Source organism: Numida meleagris, chromosome 6 (assembly GCF_002078875.1).
Source record: "Numida meleagris isolate 19003 breed g44 Domestic line chromosome 6, NumMel1.0, whole genome shotgun sequence".
NCBI classification, from domain to species: Eukaryota; Metazoa; Chordata; class Aves; order Galliformes; family Numididae; genus Numida; species Numida meleagris.
Window position 1 is genome coordinate 26,807,605 of NC_034414.1, and position 16,255 is coordinate 26,823,859.

The 16,255-nt window shown below is 43.9% G+C and overlaps 2 protein-coding genes across 15 annotated transcripts in view; one reads left to right on the top strand and one right to left on the bottom strand.

Annotated features, from left to right (window-relative positions):
- NUMB (NUMB, endocytic adaptor protein) overlaps positions 1-12,266 on the top strand; it is a 93,354-nt gene extending 81,088 nt beyond the window's left edge. For 7 of the 10 annotated variants that reach the window (XM_021401558.1, XM_021401562.1, XM_021401563.1 and 4 more), the window contains 6 exons: positions 1,712-1,852; positions 3,339-3,540; positions 5,414-5,713; positions 7,483-7,632; positions 8,479-8,622; positions 10,317-12,266. In XM_021401558.1, the coding sequence (XP_021257233.1) occupies positions 1,712-1,852; positions 3,339-3,540; positions 5,414-5,713; positions 7,483-7,632; positions 8,479-8,622; positions 10,317-11,026 (1,647 nt within the window). In that variant the 3' untranslated portion in view covers positions 11,027-12,266. The remainder of the gene's footprint in view (positions 1-1,711; positions 1,853-3,338; positions 3,541-5,413; positions 5,714-7,482; positions 7,633-8,478; positions 8,623-10,316) is intronic. The other 3 variants (XM_021401565.1, XM_021401567.1, XM_021401566.1) reach the window with 1 other exon arrangement.
- PAPLN (papilin, proteoglycan like sulfated glycoprotein) overlaps positions 12,041-16,255 on the bottom strand; it is a 63,961-nt gene continuing 59,746 nt past the window's right edge. For all 5 annotated transcript variants that reach the window (XM_021401536.1, XM_021401533.1, XM_021401532.1 and 2 more), the window contains one exon: positions 12,041-16,105. In XM_021401536.1, the coding sequence (XP_021257211.1) occupies positions 15,930-16,105 (176 nt within the window). In that variant the 3' untranslated portion in view covers positions 12,041-15,929. The remainder of the gene's footprint in view (positions 16,106-16,255) is intronic.

Sequence of the window (16,255 nt, forward strand, 5' to 3'; positions counted from 1 at the left end):
TATGAATGCCACAGTACTTGATAAAACGAGGCAGGTAGCAGAAGCTACCTAGCATTTGCCAGAAGAAACACCTTTTCCCAACAGGCCCTGCTGACACTGACCTCGCAGTGTCCCTTGACTTTTGTCCTGTATGACCACAGAGGGCTGTGAGAGTAATACACGAGGAAACTCCTGTTAATCCATGTCATTTTCAGTGCGTGCCAATCCCAGAATAGGCCTGAAGGAACAAAAGCTGGCTTCCGAAAGCTTGATGAAGGGAATCAATGAAATAGGGTCGTTTCCCTTAAACATCTTAAACTTCCTTCAAATTTAAGAGAAATAGTTACTGGGCATCAAATTCTGTAATTTGTAATTCTAAGCTGTTGGTTTCAAATGGAAGACGAGTGCATTCATGGCTTCCTTCTAGATTGTTTTACAGGGTTTTATTGTGAGGTAGCACAGTGCGTAGCATGAAGGCGCCTGTGCGTAGGTAAGAGCAAACAATTTGTGTGTTCAGCTGGATGTAGGCAATTACAAATGAGAGCTTTATGCTTGTCTCTATAAAGTTACTAGCATTTTAGAAGATGCCACAGCTAGCAGAACAATTTTTACTGTAATTAGTGTAAAATTAATTAGTTTTGTATGTATGTAACTTAATGTATATCTTGTCGACGTAAAAAATGTTTTCTGCAAGCCAGCACTGAGGAATGGGTAGAGAAAAGCGTCCCTCTGCAGTGTGGTTGTGTGATGAATGCCTGCTGTGGGGATAGACATCTCCAGGGCTGATGTCAGGGTGCTTTGCCTGCACTGAAGTTAACGTCTGCAAGAATTCAGTGTTTAATACGAACATACAGATGCAGGTGAATTCAGTCTGCTGAGTGCCTTAAAAAGAATAATGAACAAGTATACGTATACATACATAGAAGTGTATTTAATGTGCATTATTAAATTATGCATACATATATTTAATTCATTAAAATGAATTTTAATAACTTTTGCAGACCGTAGAGGTAATCAAAGGAACGGTGTTTAAGAAGGGAATATGATATTGCCTCCTGGTGGTTGAGCACAGTAGCACAGGAGCCAAGGAGTAAACACCAACCAAAAAAATATTCTGAAAAACATTGGGGAAAAAAAAAGTAACGAGGACAGCGTAGTTATTAAACTGTACTGTCTCCTTTTTAGAAACACTTCCATTTGTAGAAACAAACCAGGAGTGTTTGATAGCGCCGGCACTGCTGGTGCTTTTCTATTCCATCCTTGCTTAGCTTGGTGCCACATGAGCTGTTGCTTTTTGTGCAGCAGCTGCTCAGGCTTCTCACGCAAGCAGATTTCTTCACAGTAAAGATTTTTTGATTGCTAGACTGCAGTAAAAATAAAACCAAACTTCCCTTTTTCACCATGATAGATCCATAGTCTAGAGCAGAGATGCTAGGAATTGTTCGTGTCCCTGAATTCTGAACTGGGCACCTTGTCTGGCTCCTGCCAGGGATGGCTGCTGGAAGGTGGTGGCTGCCATTTTCATTTCACACTGGGAACGGTTTCTGAATGGCAAATTGACTTGATAGAGGATTACAGCCAAATCAGCTTACCTTCTTTTTAATATAATGCGTCCTGCGGCTACCACTGGAAATGACTTGTGTAATTGTTTCTCCACGTTTCCTCACGTCTTTTTTGTTGTTGTTTTTTTTTTTTTTTTTGTGGGGGCTGGAATGGATTCTTTCCCCTCTAGGATCTTATAGTTGATCAGACAATAGAGAAGGTTTCTTTCTGCGCGCCAGACCGGAACTTTGACCGGGCGTTCTCCTACATCTGCCGCGATGGCACCACCAGGCGCTGGATCTGCCACTGCTTCATGGCCGTGAAGGACACGGTGAGTGGGCCGCAAGGTGTGTCGGCTCCTCCTGCTTCTAGCTGGAACTTAAGCTGAGAAAATTTAATTACACAGAACACTGCAGTGCATTTTAACTTCAGCTAAAATACTACTTTTTCCTTAAAAACTATTTTAGTCCTAATTCTTTATATCTGAATTAGTTGCCGTCCCTCTGTGATGTCTCTTTGCGCAGAGAAGCGGTGCACGGCATGGTGTGTAAGTGGAATGCAGTCAGCCTCAGATATGGGTAGCAGAAGGGAACTACTCTTCTAAAAATAGACAGAAGATATTCTCATCTGAAAATGTATACAGCCAAAAACTGGAACAGCACTGGCGGTTTTTCCAGGATAAGATCATAGTGAGTAGGGTATGAATAGCAGGCTGGGTGTGAACGTAGCCTCTTGTATGCAAATGCTCTCTTGAATGGAAAGTCATCTGAGTGCTAAGGGATGGAGCTAAAATGCATTAAGTTAGGGTCCTGTTTGCTTCTAAACGTTAAGATTTTTTTGCAGTAGAAGGTTTGTAATCAAGTTTTTTCTATCAGTCTTTTGCTTTGTAGACCTAAGTCATCTAACTCACCGATCCAGCCTTCTCCTTTGGGCTTTTTGTTGAATCCTGCCCATATATTACACAAGGGCTTGAAACCTCATGCAAATCCAATGAGATAACTCCACGTAGCTGTGTGTTGAAAGCAACTACACTTGTTAATTTGTTGTGTTTCTTTAAAGAGAAACAGTGATGTTAGACATTCCCATTTAAACTCATGTCAGAGCTATGCTCTGCTGTGTATGCAGGTCAGTTCATTTACCGGTGATAACAGATGAGTGGAGCTGCTGTAGTAATAGCACTTGTGACTCAGCTGCAGCCTCCGGATCAGCTGGAGTGCCAGACTTCCACCGACTTGAATTTCACTTCCTGATTGCAGTCACTGGGCAGTGGATCCTTTTGACCTCACTGGTTAATAGTGGAAGTGCCTTCTGGAAGGCACTCAATACTGATTTGTGCATTTGGTCAGAGCCATTAAGAGGTATTAGTAGTCAGTTCTGCTTTTAGATTTCACATTTGCACACAACAGTATTGTCTCCCTGCACGCTCTCTTCCATTTGAGAATAGCGCTGATCTATCCCTCAGGACTTAAACCTGCTAAGATGGCTCCACAAGCATTTTTTTGTGCACAAACGCATCCGGAGGCGAGGAGGGATCGGTGCAGGCACGTTATCGCACTGCTATCGTAGTAGCGGTTAAGCTAAACAGATTGTCTGACAGTCTTTCATTTCTGGGCAGCCTTCATGCTTGTGCACCGGTAGTCGTGAGTCTTTATACATTAGGTTTAGTTTTAGAGCCATACAAGCTGGCCAGTTACAGTAGCTCTTTTTAATGTCTTAATTAGAGTCCTCTTGTAAAGGCGAGTTACCAGTTTGCAGTGCTTGAAGTACACGGATGTTTCTGTTCCACTCACCATATGATGCAATGTTGTCTTTTGCAGGGGGAAAGGTTGAGTCATGCCGTGGGCTGTGCGTTTGCAGCGTGCCTGGAGCGAAAGCAGAAGCGAGAGAAGGAGTGTGGAGTCACTGCCACCTTTGATGCCAGCAGAACCACATTCACTAGAGAGGGGTCATTCAGGGTCACTACAGCTACTGAACAAGCAGAAAGAGAGGAAATTATGAGACAGATGCCGGATGCTAAAGGTAAGGGTGCACACAGTCATCCACAGTGAGCAGAACCAGCACTGGGGTTGAAGTGGAGACCCAGCAGGGATTGCGGCTTAATATCCATCCAAAATTCCCTCTCTTGAACCTTGCTACGTACAAATCGTATTTCCAGACTCTTGTTAATTTTCAAGATGAAAAACGCTTCTAGATTTACTCATGGGGCATTTTCTCCAATTCTTTAAGAAAAAGTGCAAGAGGCTTTATGTGTGAAAGCAGCTGAACAGAGCTGCTCCTGCTCTGCTGTGTCAGCCTGCTGGACTGCAGAGAACGCCATAGGCACATACTAAAACAAAAGGCCTTATTAGAAACACGTTACTAAAATGTAAGCAGATTGCTGGACTTCAAGCAGTCCTTTCTGTCATCTAGAGATTATTGTAAATGAACAGAAAATTGTGTGTTTTTCTTAGAAAACAGTGTGGTTTTATTTTCATTTTTAAGGCATGTTACAGAGTTTACATATAGTTACGTTGCTTGAGGGAAGAACAGGGCAATCAAAAACTGAAAAAACACAAACCACCAAAACCCACATCAGTTACATTCAAAAATGGTAACCGGTTGATTTGAGAGGAGTGGTTTTTACTACTAAGCCATTTAAAACTTGTAAGTGTTCTCAAATTCAGATGAAAGTAGAACTTCTTACCCAAGTTTTGTTACCAGCGATAGCATTGTACAACTAGCAAAAAAATAAGTGTTAGAAATGTTACCCATAGCTCTCTTTACAGTGAAGTTGGGCTTTTCTTTCAGAGGGTTCCACAGCAGGTTTTGTACTGCCACTCTTGCAAAACTTGAATCTTCGTTTTCATCATCCATCTGCTTGTTCCCATACGTTAGTTTTAGAATGTGTTAAATGAAGCTTAAACACGAGGCCTTTGTTACTTGAGGGCATGAGTCAAAGTCTTGACTCAATGAAGGTGTGTGAAATCCTTTCCAAGAAAGACTGATTAGAAAAGTTTCACTTGAATGAGCAGCTGCAGCTCATGGGTACTGAAGCTTGCAAGACAACATAATTAGTTCCTCTGACTGTTCCAGCTCCTCAAAAATGCCTACTGTGACTCTTCTTTTTCCAGACTTCTAGTTACTCTGTTGATCCATCAACCAAAAATAGTCACTGTTTTTTGTATGAAGTTTAGAAAGTCTTCAAAATGCGGCTGGTGCCTAGCAAGGCCTGTCAGCTCAGAGGCGGGCTCTGCCTTGCAGCACGCTTCCAGCTCTGCAGTGTATTCCCTGGAGTTGCTGGGGTGCTGCTGTTTGAGTGCTGAATGCTGCCTAACCTGTTAAGTGCTCCCTCTGGCCTGCTGGAGCTTGTGTGGGCTGTTTGGCTGCTGCTGCTGCTTCTGCAGGGGTGGGGGGGTGGGGGGGCTTTAAAAGAAGGTCCTAGAGCTCTGTTCTGTTCCCTGCAGCTGCTGAGCGGTACCGTGCTCGTTAACTGACTACAGGTAGTAGTAATATTTTGGCCTTGGATCTGTTTTTACAGTTATGTGGGAGGCAAAATAAAGGTCTCAAACACACAGTGCGCTTTTCAGTCTTAATCATAAATGAATTGCGGGTGTTTCCAGAGCAGCGTTCTCAGGAGCTGTGAGGAAAAACTACATACGTAAGGCCATCATTTCTATGAGGCGGCTGGCCTTCGCAAGCTGTGCTTTGGGGGTTGGGTGTACGTAAAGTGGTGTGTGTGGTGAAGACTATGAAGGGAGAAAGAAAAGGATTTTCTGCAATGGTATTAGAAACCTGTTTGCTGGAAGAGTACTAGTTACGCAGTTTCACTTTACAGAACAAAGAGGAGCAAGGGGCAGGCAGCTGAACAATATGTTGCTTTACTCTTCTAACCTCAACCTGTTTCCTCCAACAGCTGAAACAGAAGTGAAGACAGCAGCACCAGGTGCCGCTCCAACCACTACTGCCCCCTCTCCTGGCTCACCAGCCTCTCCTACTGCTGAGGTCGCTGCCTCTGTGGAGAAGGAAATGAGCAACCCCCATGCCATCCCACGGAGGCACGCCCCTATAGAGCAGCTTGCCAGGCAAGGCTCTTTCAGGGGCTTCCCTGCCCTCAGTCAAAAGATGTCTCCTTTTAAGCGCCAGTTGTCCTTGCGAATAAATGAACTGCCTTCAACGGTGCAAAGGAAGACGGATTTCCCCATGAAAAACTCAGGTAAAACCAAGTAGTTCCAGTGAAACATTACCTTAAGTTGTCTCTTCCTCCTTTCCTTGTCTGTGGATTCCAGTAACTCAGTATTTTACAGTTAATCCTTCTTCCTTCCTCATGTAACTTATTTCTCATGAGCTAACATCATCAGGTCAGAAAACTTCTACTTCTGGAATATGCAAGAATTTCAAATGCAGTATTCATAAGCAGAAGATAAGCAGCTGTAATCATTATCTGAAATACTGAACAAAGCTTGAAGTGTGCAGGAACAAGTGGTGGTGCATCAGTAGGTACTGCTTTTCCCTCTTGAGTCACTGAACCAGTTCCTGCGCTTCATGCCAGGGCAGCTAGGGATTCAAACCTGGTCAAGGCCTTAACTGCAGGTCGTGGGATCACTTGACATTTTTCTGCAGTCTGTGCTTCTGCCCTTCTGAATTCCTCTCTTTGTTGAGACGAATGAAGCTAATTTTCACCTTTCGTTACAGGAAACGTTTCTGTTCAGGCAGTACGACTGGCTGCATCAGTAACGTGTGATACGGTTTTCAGATGACAAAGTTGGGGTTTTATAGTCATCCCAAAATAAACAGCTGGGGTGACCAGTACCTTGCATATCATTCTAGAATCCCTTTAGGTTATCCTGCGGGGCAGCTGCACTCTCACTTGGCAGCAGAGCTAGTTTTAGAGTTCTAAGCTTTAACATTCAAATCTCTGTGGCAAAGAAGAAAACAACAAAAATACCTAATCTGATTTCTCCTACAATACTTGCTTGGTGACCTGTGCTTTAAGACCAGCACTGAGTTTTATCAGTTAACAGTAACAGGGCACTGCTCACTGGATTCAGGCTAGCTGTGCATGGACAGTCTGAATTCTTCCTGATTCAGAGCATTTGCAGCATGTACATATACAGCCTGCTGTCACGCTGCAGGTGCTGTATTGGAATATTCCTCAAACAATCAGTTTTTGGGAATGCCCCCTCCTTAAGTTTTCCATATTGTCCTTGCCGTATCCAGCCATCCTATGGTTTTTATACTGTTTCTGCTTAATTTTGCCTACACAAGTCAGTTTACTGCAACGAGGAACTGATGATCAGTAGTTTTGAAGAGCAGTGCAATTAGAAACGATGGGCACATCTGGTCCATCAGTGGTTTTACTCCAAGTGGTACTTTGTCTGCGCTGTGCTGGTACTGGCTTACAGCCCGGCGTCCATTTCACTCGAGCAAACAGCGTTTGTTTTTCAGAACTTTAACACGGGAGTTGGGGCTTTCAGCTGCCACTGACCTGCAGCTAGCAACGTTCCAACTCCAGGCTTAACTTGCCACTCTGTAGTGCTGGCAACATGTTTATCCTTCGTCTAGTTCCTGGGGATGTATGTTGTTGGAAGAGTTAAACCTTTCGCAACTATCTTCATTTCTCGCAATGCCAAACATTAGTGCCAAATCCTTCCTATTTTTAGCGCTTAATACAGAAAGTTTTAGAACTCTGTTAAAGCTATAGAAAAACCTTTTATGTTCTGAAATGAACATTCTCTTGCATTAACACAGAGAAGCAGCGATAACTGACTTGAAATTTGGAACACTGATCTCTTCCTAAGTCACAAAATACACTAATGGCTTTATGTTTCTACTGTTGCGTCTTCAACACCCGATTTAAAAACCAAACCGAACCATAAAAGCTGTCGTGCACGTCAGTAGTAGGAACATCTAAGAGAGAAATAAATTATATTTCAGTTTCTGTATGCCTTAAACTTCATTTAACCAATTTTGTTGGCATTGCAGTCCCGGAGGTGGAAGGGGAAGCGGACAGCATTAGTGCCCTGTGCTCGCAGATCACCAGTGCGTTCAGCACGCCGTCGGAGGACCCTTTCTCTTCAGCGCCCATGACAAAACCTGTGACAGTGGTTGCCCCGCAGTCTCCTGCCTTTCAAGGTCTGTGATTTCTTTGCTTGCTGTGGTTGTGCTGGACGAGGCTTGAGTGCACATAATGTTGCTTTCCAGTAACACATGGCCTTAATTTCTTGTGTAAGTCCTGTATCAGTATTTTGGGATAATGCATCTTGTTTTATTCATCCCGTCTGTTTAGTTTTTATGTGGTTTTGTTTTTAACAAAAGTTTGTGCACCTACCACACGATGGTTACCTGTAAAAGGGACTGGCTTTGAGGTCATGGCTATTTTTTGCCGGTCTGCCTCCTGAGCTGCAGAAATCTGAACAATGGTTTGTCACAGGAATTGAATCCTGCAAGGGAAGGAGATGATGTGCCACCTGATTACCATTTTTCACACAAACTCCTGAATAAGATGTGGAGATGCAAACCGTAGCGCTCCTGGTAGCCTCTAACCTTCATTCCACTGATGCTGTTTTATGCAAATAGTGTGGAAGAAGAACCTCTCCTTGTTAAATGTAATTACTATTTTGCTTCCAAAATCTGCTGTTCTTTGGAATCTAAATTTAATCACGCAGTAACTTCTGGTGAGCCATATCTCTTTTCTGTAAAAACCCAACAAATTTAACTTTAGATATCAGCGCCGATGATCTCATCAACTAAATAAAAATCCACCATCCCACAACTGTTAACAAGAGTTGGCTTGGTGAAATGGAATTTATGTGCCTCATCAACTGTCAGTCCAATTTGGCTAATTTACGCAAACTGCTGTCATGTGGAAGTGTTTAAAATTGTTGTATGTTAATGGTTATGACATGGCCCACTAATACTCCAGTCATGTGCATGCCTTGCATGAATTAATTGCACTGATGTTGTCTGCTCCCATTTTAGTTAATGGCACTGCCTCAGCCTTCTGTGTGCTTGCTGCTAAACCATCCCAAGCTGCTGTAGTGTCCACAGCTATGCCAGTTCGCGAAACCAATCCCTGGGCTCATGCTCCTGCTGCTAATACTGGAGCTGCAGCCATGGTCTCCGGTAAGACTGGAAGTAGATCCTGTGCGTTGCTATGAGAGCTTGGATCAAAAGCGTAATTGAGCCCCTGAGACGCCTGTCTGTGCCCCTTGATGACAAAGGGAAGGAACAGTGACAAAAGCTGGAAGTAGTAGCCTTTTGCACAAGTGGATGGAGGGAAGCTATGAACTCGTAGGTTCTGGGTCTATCAGCTAGACGGTTTCTTATTTTGGCAGCGTTTTAGAAAAGCCGATGCTTTAAAAGGAAGCTATTTTATTTTCATTAAAATAGCGTGTGTTTGAGGATGAAGAGGTCTGTACGTGCACCCCCAAATGATTTTTGTGCATTGGTTCTAGTAACAGAGAGATTAAGTTTGGTGCTTAAAAGCTTTAGAAATTAATTTATTGTCTAGTAAGTTTTAGTTTGTCTGTCCAGTTGTCGTTGTCTACATTCATATCCAGTGTGAGGTTGTGATTTAAATGGCTGTCATCCATGTGGACAAGTATGCTAGGAAGCTACAAGCAAGCATCATTTCCCGGTGTAAGCTCCACCAGAAAAAAAAAACCCAGCCCTGCTAATGAAGCGGGTTGTGTTTGCCCTTGTAAGAAGTACCAGAGCTGGTAGCAGTAAGCCTTCTCCCATAAGAAAGAGACAGTAAGCTCTGCCTCTGGGAGTTACCACGGTAAAAATAGCAGAGAACTGAGGGAGTTTTAACTAGTTGCGACAGTTAGGCCAAATGCAGAGCACTGAGCAGTTTTCTGCTTCTCCAAAACACTGAATAACTGCTTTTCTCATCACGTTGGAAAGTTGGTGAGGTCCTATAGGAAGGAAAGAGAGTTTAAAACCACAGGGAGAAAGAAGACTGAAGCATTCAACCAATGGAGGATGGTTTTGAGAGTGGAAGAGGAAGGGAAATGATGGTTTTTTTTTTTAATCACTGAAGATAAATGAGTTAAATAGAGCTGCATTTATAATAGAAAAATTTGAAACATTAGGAGTTGGGGATTGCAAAAGAATTTGAGAGGGTTATCGGCCTGAGTTATAGAAAGAGGAAGGCAAGAACGGAGAAGGAAGAAGAAAGTAAACAAGAAGTCATAGTAAGTACAGTCTACAAATTACAAAATGATTTGATGAGATGTGCTGCCTTAAACATTCACGTGTATAGCAGTGGTACTCGCACTCTGCTTCAGCGTGTTTGGGACAGAGAAATGAACGTTGCCTTGAACTTCCTGTACTATAGCATGGCAGTACTATGAAAGGGTAAAGCCTTAATTTAGGAAATAATAAATAAGGGAAGTGAACCTTAAAAACACTTTCTTTAAAGCTTGGTTTTCTAACAGTCTGAATGCACAGCTCAGGAATGGTGGAAACTGATACTTCCCTGTTAGAGGAGTTCCAGGCTGCGGCCTAGATCGTTGCCACTGAGCAATAAAGGCCTGCGCAAAAGTTTCAGATGCCCGCTATTTAAAAAAACAAAAGAAAACAAAACCCTCAAAATGAAAATCTCCTTAGTGAGGAAACTTTCTATCCCTTCTTGACCAACATCTTCCTGTAAACGGAGCAGTACACTGGATGCAAAAAGACACTTCTGCTGCTAGCAGTGGTCTCAGCTGAGGAGGGCAGAGGCCTGGCTGCCGCTGTGCATCCTCCGGTCTGTCTCGCTGATAAAAGGGTGAGGAATGGAACCACTGCTGACTTCCCCGTGCTTTCCTCCCCAGGCACCGAATGGAACAGCAGCACCCCAGGCACGGCCTCACCAAGTCTCTTCCAAGGAAATCACAGACGTACTCCCTCGGAGGCGGACCGCTGGTTGGAAGAGGTCTCAAAGACTGTCCGCGCCCAGCAGCAGCCAGCCCCCGCCGCGCAGCCGCCGCTGCAGCCCCCTCCGGCTGCTTCCCAGGCAGCAGCAGCCGCCTACCCCGTGAGCACCTTCATCGCGCCTCAGCCTGTGCCGGTTGGCGTGGTACCGCCCATGCAGCCACCCTTTATTCCGGCTCAGCCCTACGCTGTAGCAAATGGGATGACCTACGCGGCAGCCCCGAGCGTACCTGTGGTGGGAATCACGCCTTCCCAGATGGTAGCCAACGTCTTTGGCACGGCGAGCCACACTCCAGCCGCCCATCCGCACCAGTCCCCCAGCCTCGTCAAACAGCAGACGTTCCCTCAGTACGAGGCCGGCAGCGCTACGGCCAGCCCCTTCTTCAATCCGCCTGCGCAGCACAACGGCTCCGCGGCTTTCAATGGCGTTGACGGTGGCAAATGGGCTGCAGAGGACAAGCACCCCCAGCCTCCTGCGGCCGCTCCGCAGGTAGACCCATTTGAAGCACAGTGGGCGGCACTGGAGAGCAAGGCAAAGCAGCGCACGAATCCCTCCCCAACCAACCCCTTCTCGAGTGATTTACAGAAGACATTTGAGATTGAACTTTAAGCGGCCCTGTGAGGGGGTGGATAACTTGTACATTAGGCTAGAGGGATAAAGGGAGCAGAGGGGACTGTTTCTCATCCGTTTGCTTTGATAATCCCAAAGGTCCCTTCAAATGAAAATGGGTTAGAAAGAGGGAGCAATGATGGGGAGGATTTAAACGTACACAGAATTTCACGTGCAGTTCTCAAAATGAACCCTGGAGCCGCCTCAGTCCGCATTCCCTCTTCACTTGGAAAGCTGGAAGTTACACAGCGGAGATGGGCGCCCGGTCCAGCAGAAGCATCACGTCTCTCTCAGAAAGGACGGCAGAGCTCGTACCCGCGTCCTTCCGAGGCCCCGTGAGTCCTGGACGTTCCCCCTCAGGGAAGAAACGGGGTTGGGGGGTGGAAAGTAAGGAAGGAGGTTGTCACCTGCTTAGCAGAAGCTAGGTCTGTGGAAAAAGATGAGCTTCCATTTTGAGTAACAAAGTGAATATTATATGTAAAGACTAAAGTAAAGCCAAAATCTTTATTTTTATGCATTTAGAATATTTTAAATAGTGGATATTAAAAGATGTATGAGTTGTAAGTAATCTTGCCAAAGGTTTAAAAAAAATGGGGGGGTGAATGTAAGAAATTGTACATAAGATTGATTTATCTCTGATTCTTATTGTAAGTAACGCTGGGGGGGTGGAAAAAGGGGCTCTAGCTTGTTCTTGTACCTGTTCATTGTAAGTAGCATATTGCAACAACAATCACAACCAATAAGTCATTACATCGTAGTTTTAAATAATGAAAATTAAAGAACAGTGTTGTCATGGTCTGAAAACCATGGGGAAAATTAACTGGTTTTTTATTGGAATCAAGCTACATATTATATATAGTACATTTCTTCCTTTCATGTATTGCTGCAGTTTTCTTGTCTTAATCTATTGGTTCTAACACTACTGTGACAAAGTTACTGTAACCATATCTAACATCCTGGGGCTGCCTAGGAACCCGTTTTTTTGTTTGTCTGTCAATAGATCTTAGAGGTTGGTTTTTTTTTTTTTTTTTTAACTTTTGTTTTTATTTTTTCCACGGATTTGTGAAACCTTGTGGTAAGGCTGCAGCTCGTCCAGGTTCTGCCTCTGGTGACTTGTGAAATCCATCTCATTTTAACTTTACTTTTAAACTTTGGCCTTACAAGCAAATGTAAGTTATATATATTTGTACTGACGATTTATAATCTGCTTTAACAGAAATAAATGTTGGTGGTAGAAGCACCGTCTGTGAAAGCTTTATTTCCCCTCTCCCTGTTTGCTTTTCAGGATTTGCCCTTCTGGCTATTGGTATTTTAACACTTCTCATTTTGTAGCCCACACTATGTTACCTTGAACTTTAAGACTGAACTTGCAAATATCCATTTTACCTGTAGCTATGTAAAGCTCTGCAAAGGAGGCTTCTATGGAAAACTCTGGATTCTGGGTTTGCAACACTGAATTTTCTAACATTGAACATTTTCAAAGATGAAAACACAAGCATTCAAAAACAGGTAAAAGGAATACTCACTTTGGTTTTCTTCTCGTTTGCTATTAAAAGGAGTGAAGTTCCTAAAAGCTGCATGGGATGACACTGTATTTTCACTCCTTTCTGTTCTCCCAGGAGGCTGATACCCATCCTACCAGCGTGGTTGTTTTTCACTGCATGCTTACATGCATGAAGTAATGTTAGACATGAAAAAAAACAAGTCAGACTTTGCAACCTGAGAGAAATGCTGCCTTGCATTGGCCTTCGTATTTGAGCTTGCCAGCAGCTTCCATTTCCAGGCAAGTACAGGGACAGGCTAGAAAATGGGGGATTTTTTCCTTACAGGTTATTTCTTACCTTAAGCGTACCTGTACAGCACCAACAGTAATCCCCAGCACGCTCTATGCTGTTGGACTTGGTATCCCTGCTTATTTAACTTTCAGAAAGCTAGCAAATACTTTAATTATATGCTCAGAGATCCAACGTTTATAATAGAATGTTATACATGGTTGGGTTTGCAGTTTTTGGTCAGGTTTTTTTTTTCCTTTCTCCTCCTAGTTCCTCAGTCTGTCAGAGCAGTGCCCAGAGATCAGATGGAAATAGCTGCACCCTTCCTCTGCCTGGGAGATAAGGGTAAAGGGGATAGAGATGACCTTCCTACGATCCTTTGTTTAGAGAAGAAAGCCACTATCTTGATTCTCAAATCAAATACAAACATTCGGTTAGGAAGTTAAGTGATACTACACAGAAGAAAATTCTCTGCTTGCCAAATAGGAAAATATAAATACACTGCCTTAGTTAACTATTAGAGCCGTGGCATGTATTTAAAGCAACGAACTGCCTTCAGATCCTGTCCTTATTACCATGGTTACACATCTGAAAGGAGGTCAGGGAATAAATGAGAGGAAAAAAATAAGAAAGTACCTTCAGTGTTAAAGTCCAGGCTGTCAGAACACAGGTGCCCACCACAGCTCTCACCAGGCTAGAGACAGAGCTCCCTGACCACATTGTGTCTAATCATACAGCTTAAACGGAAGCTGACTGCACGTACTATTTAACTGTTAGAAAACAGGGCCTCTGACACAAAGAGAAAGGCATCTTGTACAGCCATCGTCCACTTGGAACCAGCCATCTTCTTGGGGAGGCTCACAGCCCCATGCTGCCCTCTGTGCCTGCCCCATGGGACTGGAACTTACACAGCTTGTGATCGTTCCGTGGTCTCGAAAGGCAGTCATACCATATTGTAAAACATCCTGTACCTAAAAACACAGAAGTGCCATTCTGCAAATTTATGTACAAACAATTGGAATTTATCTCAGGAGTCTGGTCCTTAAATAGTGAGTGCAACTTCACAATCTCTCACTGTAACATTCCGTGACTTATGGTAGAGAAAGCTTTTCTTAATTACCAAATTGAAGAGTCTTTTGCTGCAAAATAAGGCTTTTGGTCTTTTCTAGCAAGCAGAATCTATCACTGACCTCAAAAAAAAAAAAAAAAAAAAAAAAAAAGAAAAGCTTTTTAACTGTCTGTAACCTCTTGCTCCTTTACTGGATTGCTTCTAGTTTGTTCACATCTTAAAGCACTTTGTCCAATCCTGAAGCCATACCTGTGCTGAAGAGAGGGCAGTCATTAGGTTGGTAACTCTTATTTTTAGATGCAGCTGAACTGATTTACTGGATTTAGAATCCAGACCAGCCTTAGGCTGCCAAGCCTGGGGATTTATGCCCACATATTACTGCTGCCCTGAGTGCTGGTTCCGGTCTGAGGGAGAGGAGAGCGGTGTGATCATAGTCCAGAATTAGCTTCCTTCCATAGAAGCCTTAAATTAGAGAAACAGAAGTAGAAAGAAGAAAAACAAACTAAAAACACCCCCCCCACACTAAAAAAGCTATCACAAAAACCAATCCTTACTCCCCACCTGCACACATCAGCACCAACACTACACATCAGCCTACCAGCACAGAAGCATAGCTACATCTATAGGTACAATAAATTGTGCTAATTAACGTCAGTGACCCACCCCAAGTCTCAGAAGGTAGTGCAGAATGAGGCTGCTGCTAGGGCCAACACTGCAGCAAACAATATTGAGGCTGTAAAAAAAAAAAAGGTTTTGCTTGGAAGGTCTAATTCTGTTTCGAGATACTGAAGATGCCATGTGCCTTTGCTGGGTCAACAAACCATCCTACACTATCAATCATACACACACATACACACATATCTTAATCCCTGGGGATTTCTCTTTCAGTGCCTCATGCATGCTAGCTGCCACTCTGTGTTCTGTGTTAGTCCAGACAGGAGGGATGCTTTTCAGCTCTTTACTAGCTGCTCTGCCTCTGTATCTGGAAATCCCTATTTGTTAGCACGTAACAGCAAGAATCAGCCCAGGCCACATGCAGACCCAGGTGTTTCTGGAGTTTACTGACACCACAGAAGATCATTGGGAAATTTATTCCAGCAAGACAAGTATCCCTACACCTATTTCCATGTGTATATTACTCTCCTCTCCAAGCTAATACCCAGCACAGTACTACCAAGAGCCCATATTTGCATTAAATTCAACAGCATGGTCTGGCTCTGGAAAAACCAAACTAACCTCATAATACTTCTGAGAGATACTGATACTTAATCTGCAGCATCTCAGAACATACTGTAGTGTTTGTTATTACGTTAACCTAGATGATTCCCACCATTCAGAAAGGGCTAAACATATTCTTCCATTTTGTCCAAAGCTTTCTGCAGAACATTGCTTCTGCATTTCAATCCAAAAGCTGAGTACATCCAAGTGGAAACCAAACTGGCCCAAAGATAAATTCTACTTCAGAGCACTGTAATAAAACAGCTACATTACATAGCTTCAGTAGGTGACATCACAGCTGCATCCCTAGAGCTGGCTGTCTCACAGGACTCTAATGCTAATTTTGTATGCATCAAGCTGTTTGTCGTGGCCAGATTCCTTTGCATTTAGATGGAACGTGCTCCTCAGCATTACAAATGTTCCTCGGTCATAAGTGCTCTTGTTAAGACAGTTCAGGCCCACCTTCAGACCCTTCAGACTATGGCGCTTTTTTGAGCTATTCTCTTATGTGAAGAATCTTTCATTCTGGTTTGCTCTCTCTAGAGTCACAGAGCCCTTGCATTCCCAGTGTCACTTCCTGCTGTGAAAAGCAGCAACTACCATTACGTGGAGACATGGATAAGCTATTGCAAGGCATACAGGGGTCAGGGGAAAGAAGTCTGCAATAAACCTGAAGATGGTGGTTCTCGCACCTTTTGGCAATTACACCCACTACACCATGAAATCCACTCTCTTGAGCTTTCAAGCAGAGCAGAGCTCCCAGAACAGTTTCATGCAGTAGAAGGACAGAGTTCAAAGTTCCTGTCTTGTCACCTGCTGTTCCATGCGGCCTTGGTGGTGCCGGTCACCCACTGTGATGGGGAGGGCTGGCGTGCGGTTGGTAGTGAGAGCAGCTGGCGCAGCAGAAGCTGGCGTAGTACTCGTTACCGCAGAGCTGGGCCTGCATGATCAGGCCACAGTTGGCGAGGTGCGGCTGGTCCACGCATTCTCTGCTCAGGTCCACAACGTGATTCACAGTTGCTGCAGCCAAGTAAAAGGTAAAGCCAGCTGAAAACACTGCCAGGGCTTGTCCCCAGGCTTCTTTTCCCTCCCAAAAACCACAGCAGGTTCATGTTTTTTCCATCCTCCCAGTTCTAAGGGGGTTTGTTTAATTACAGTCCAAATCAAGGA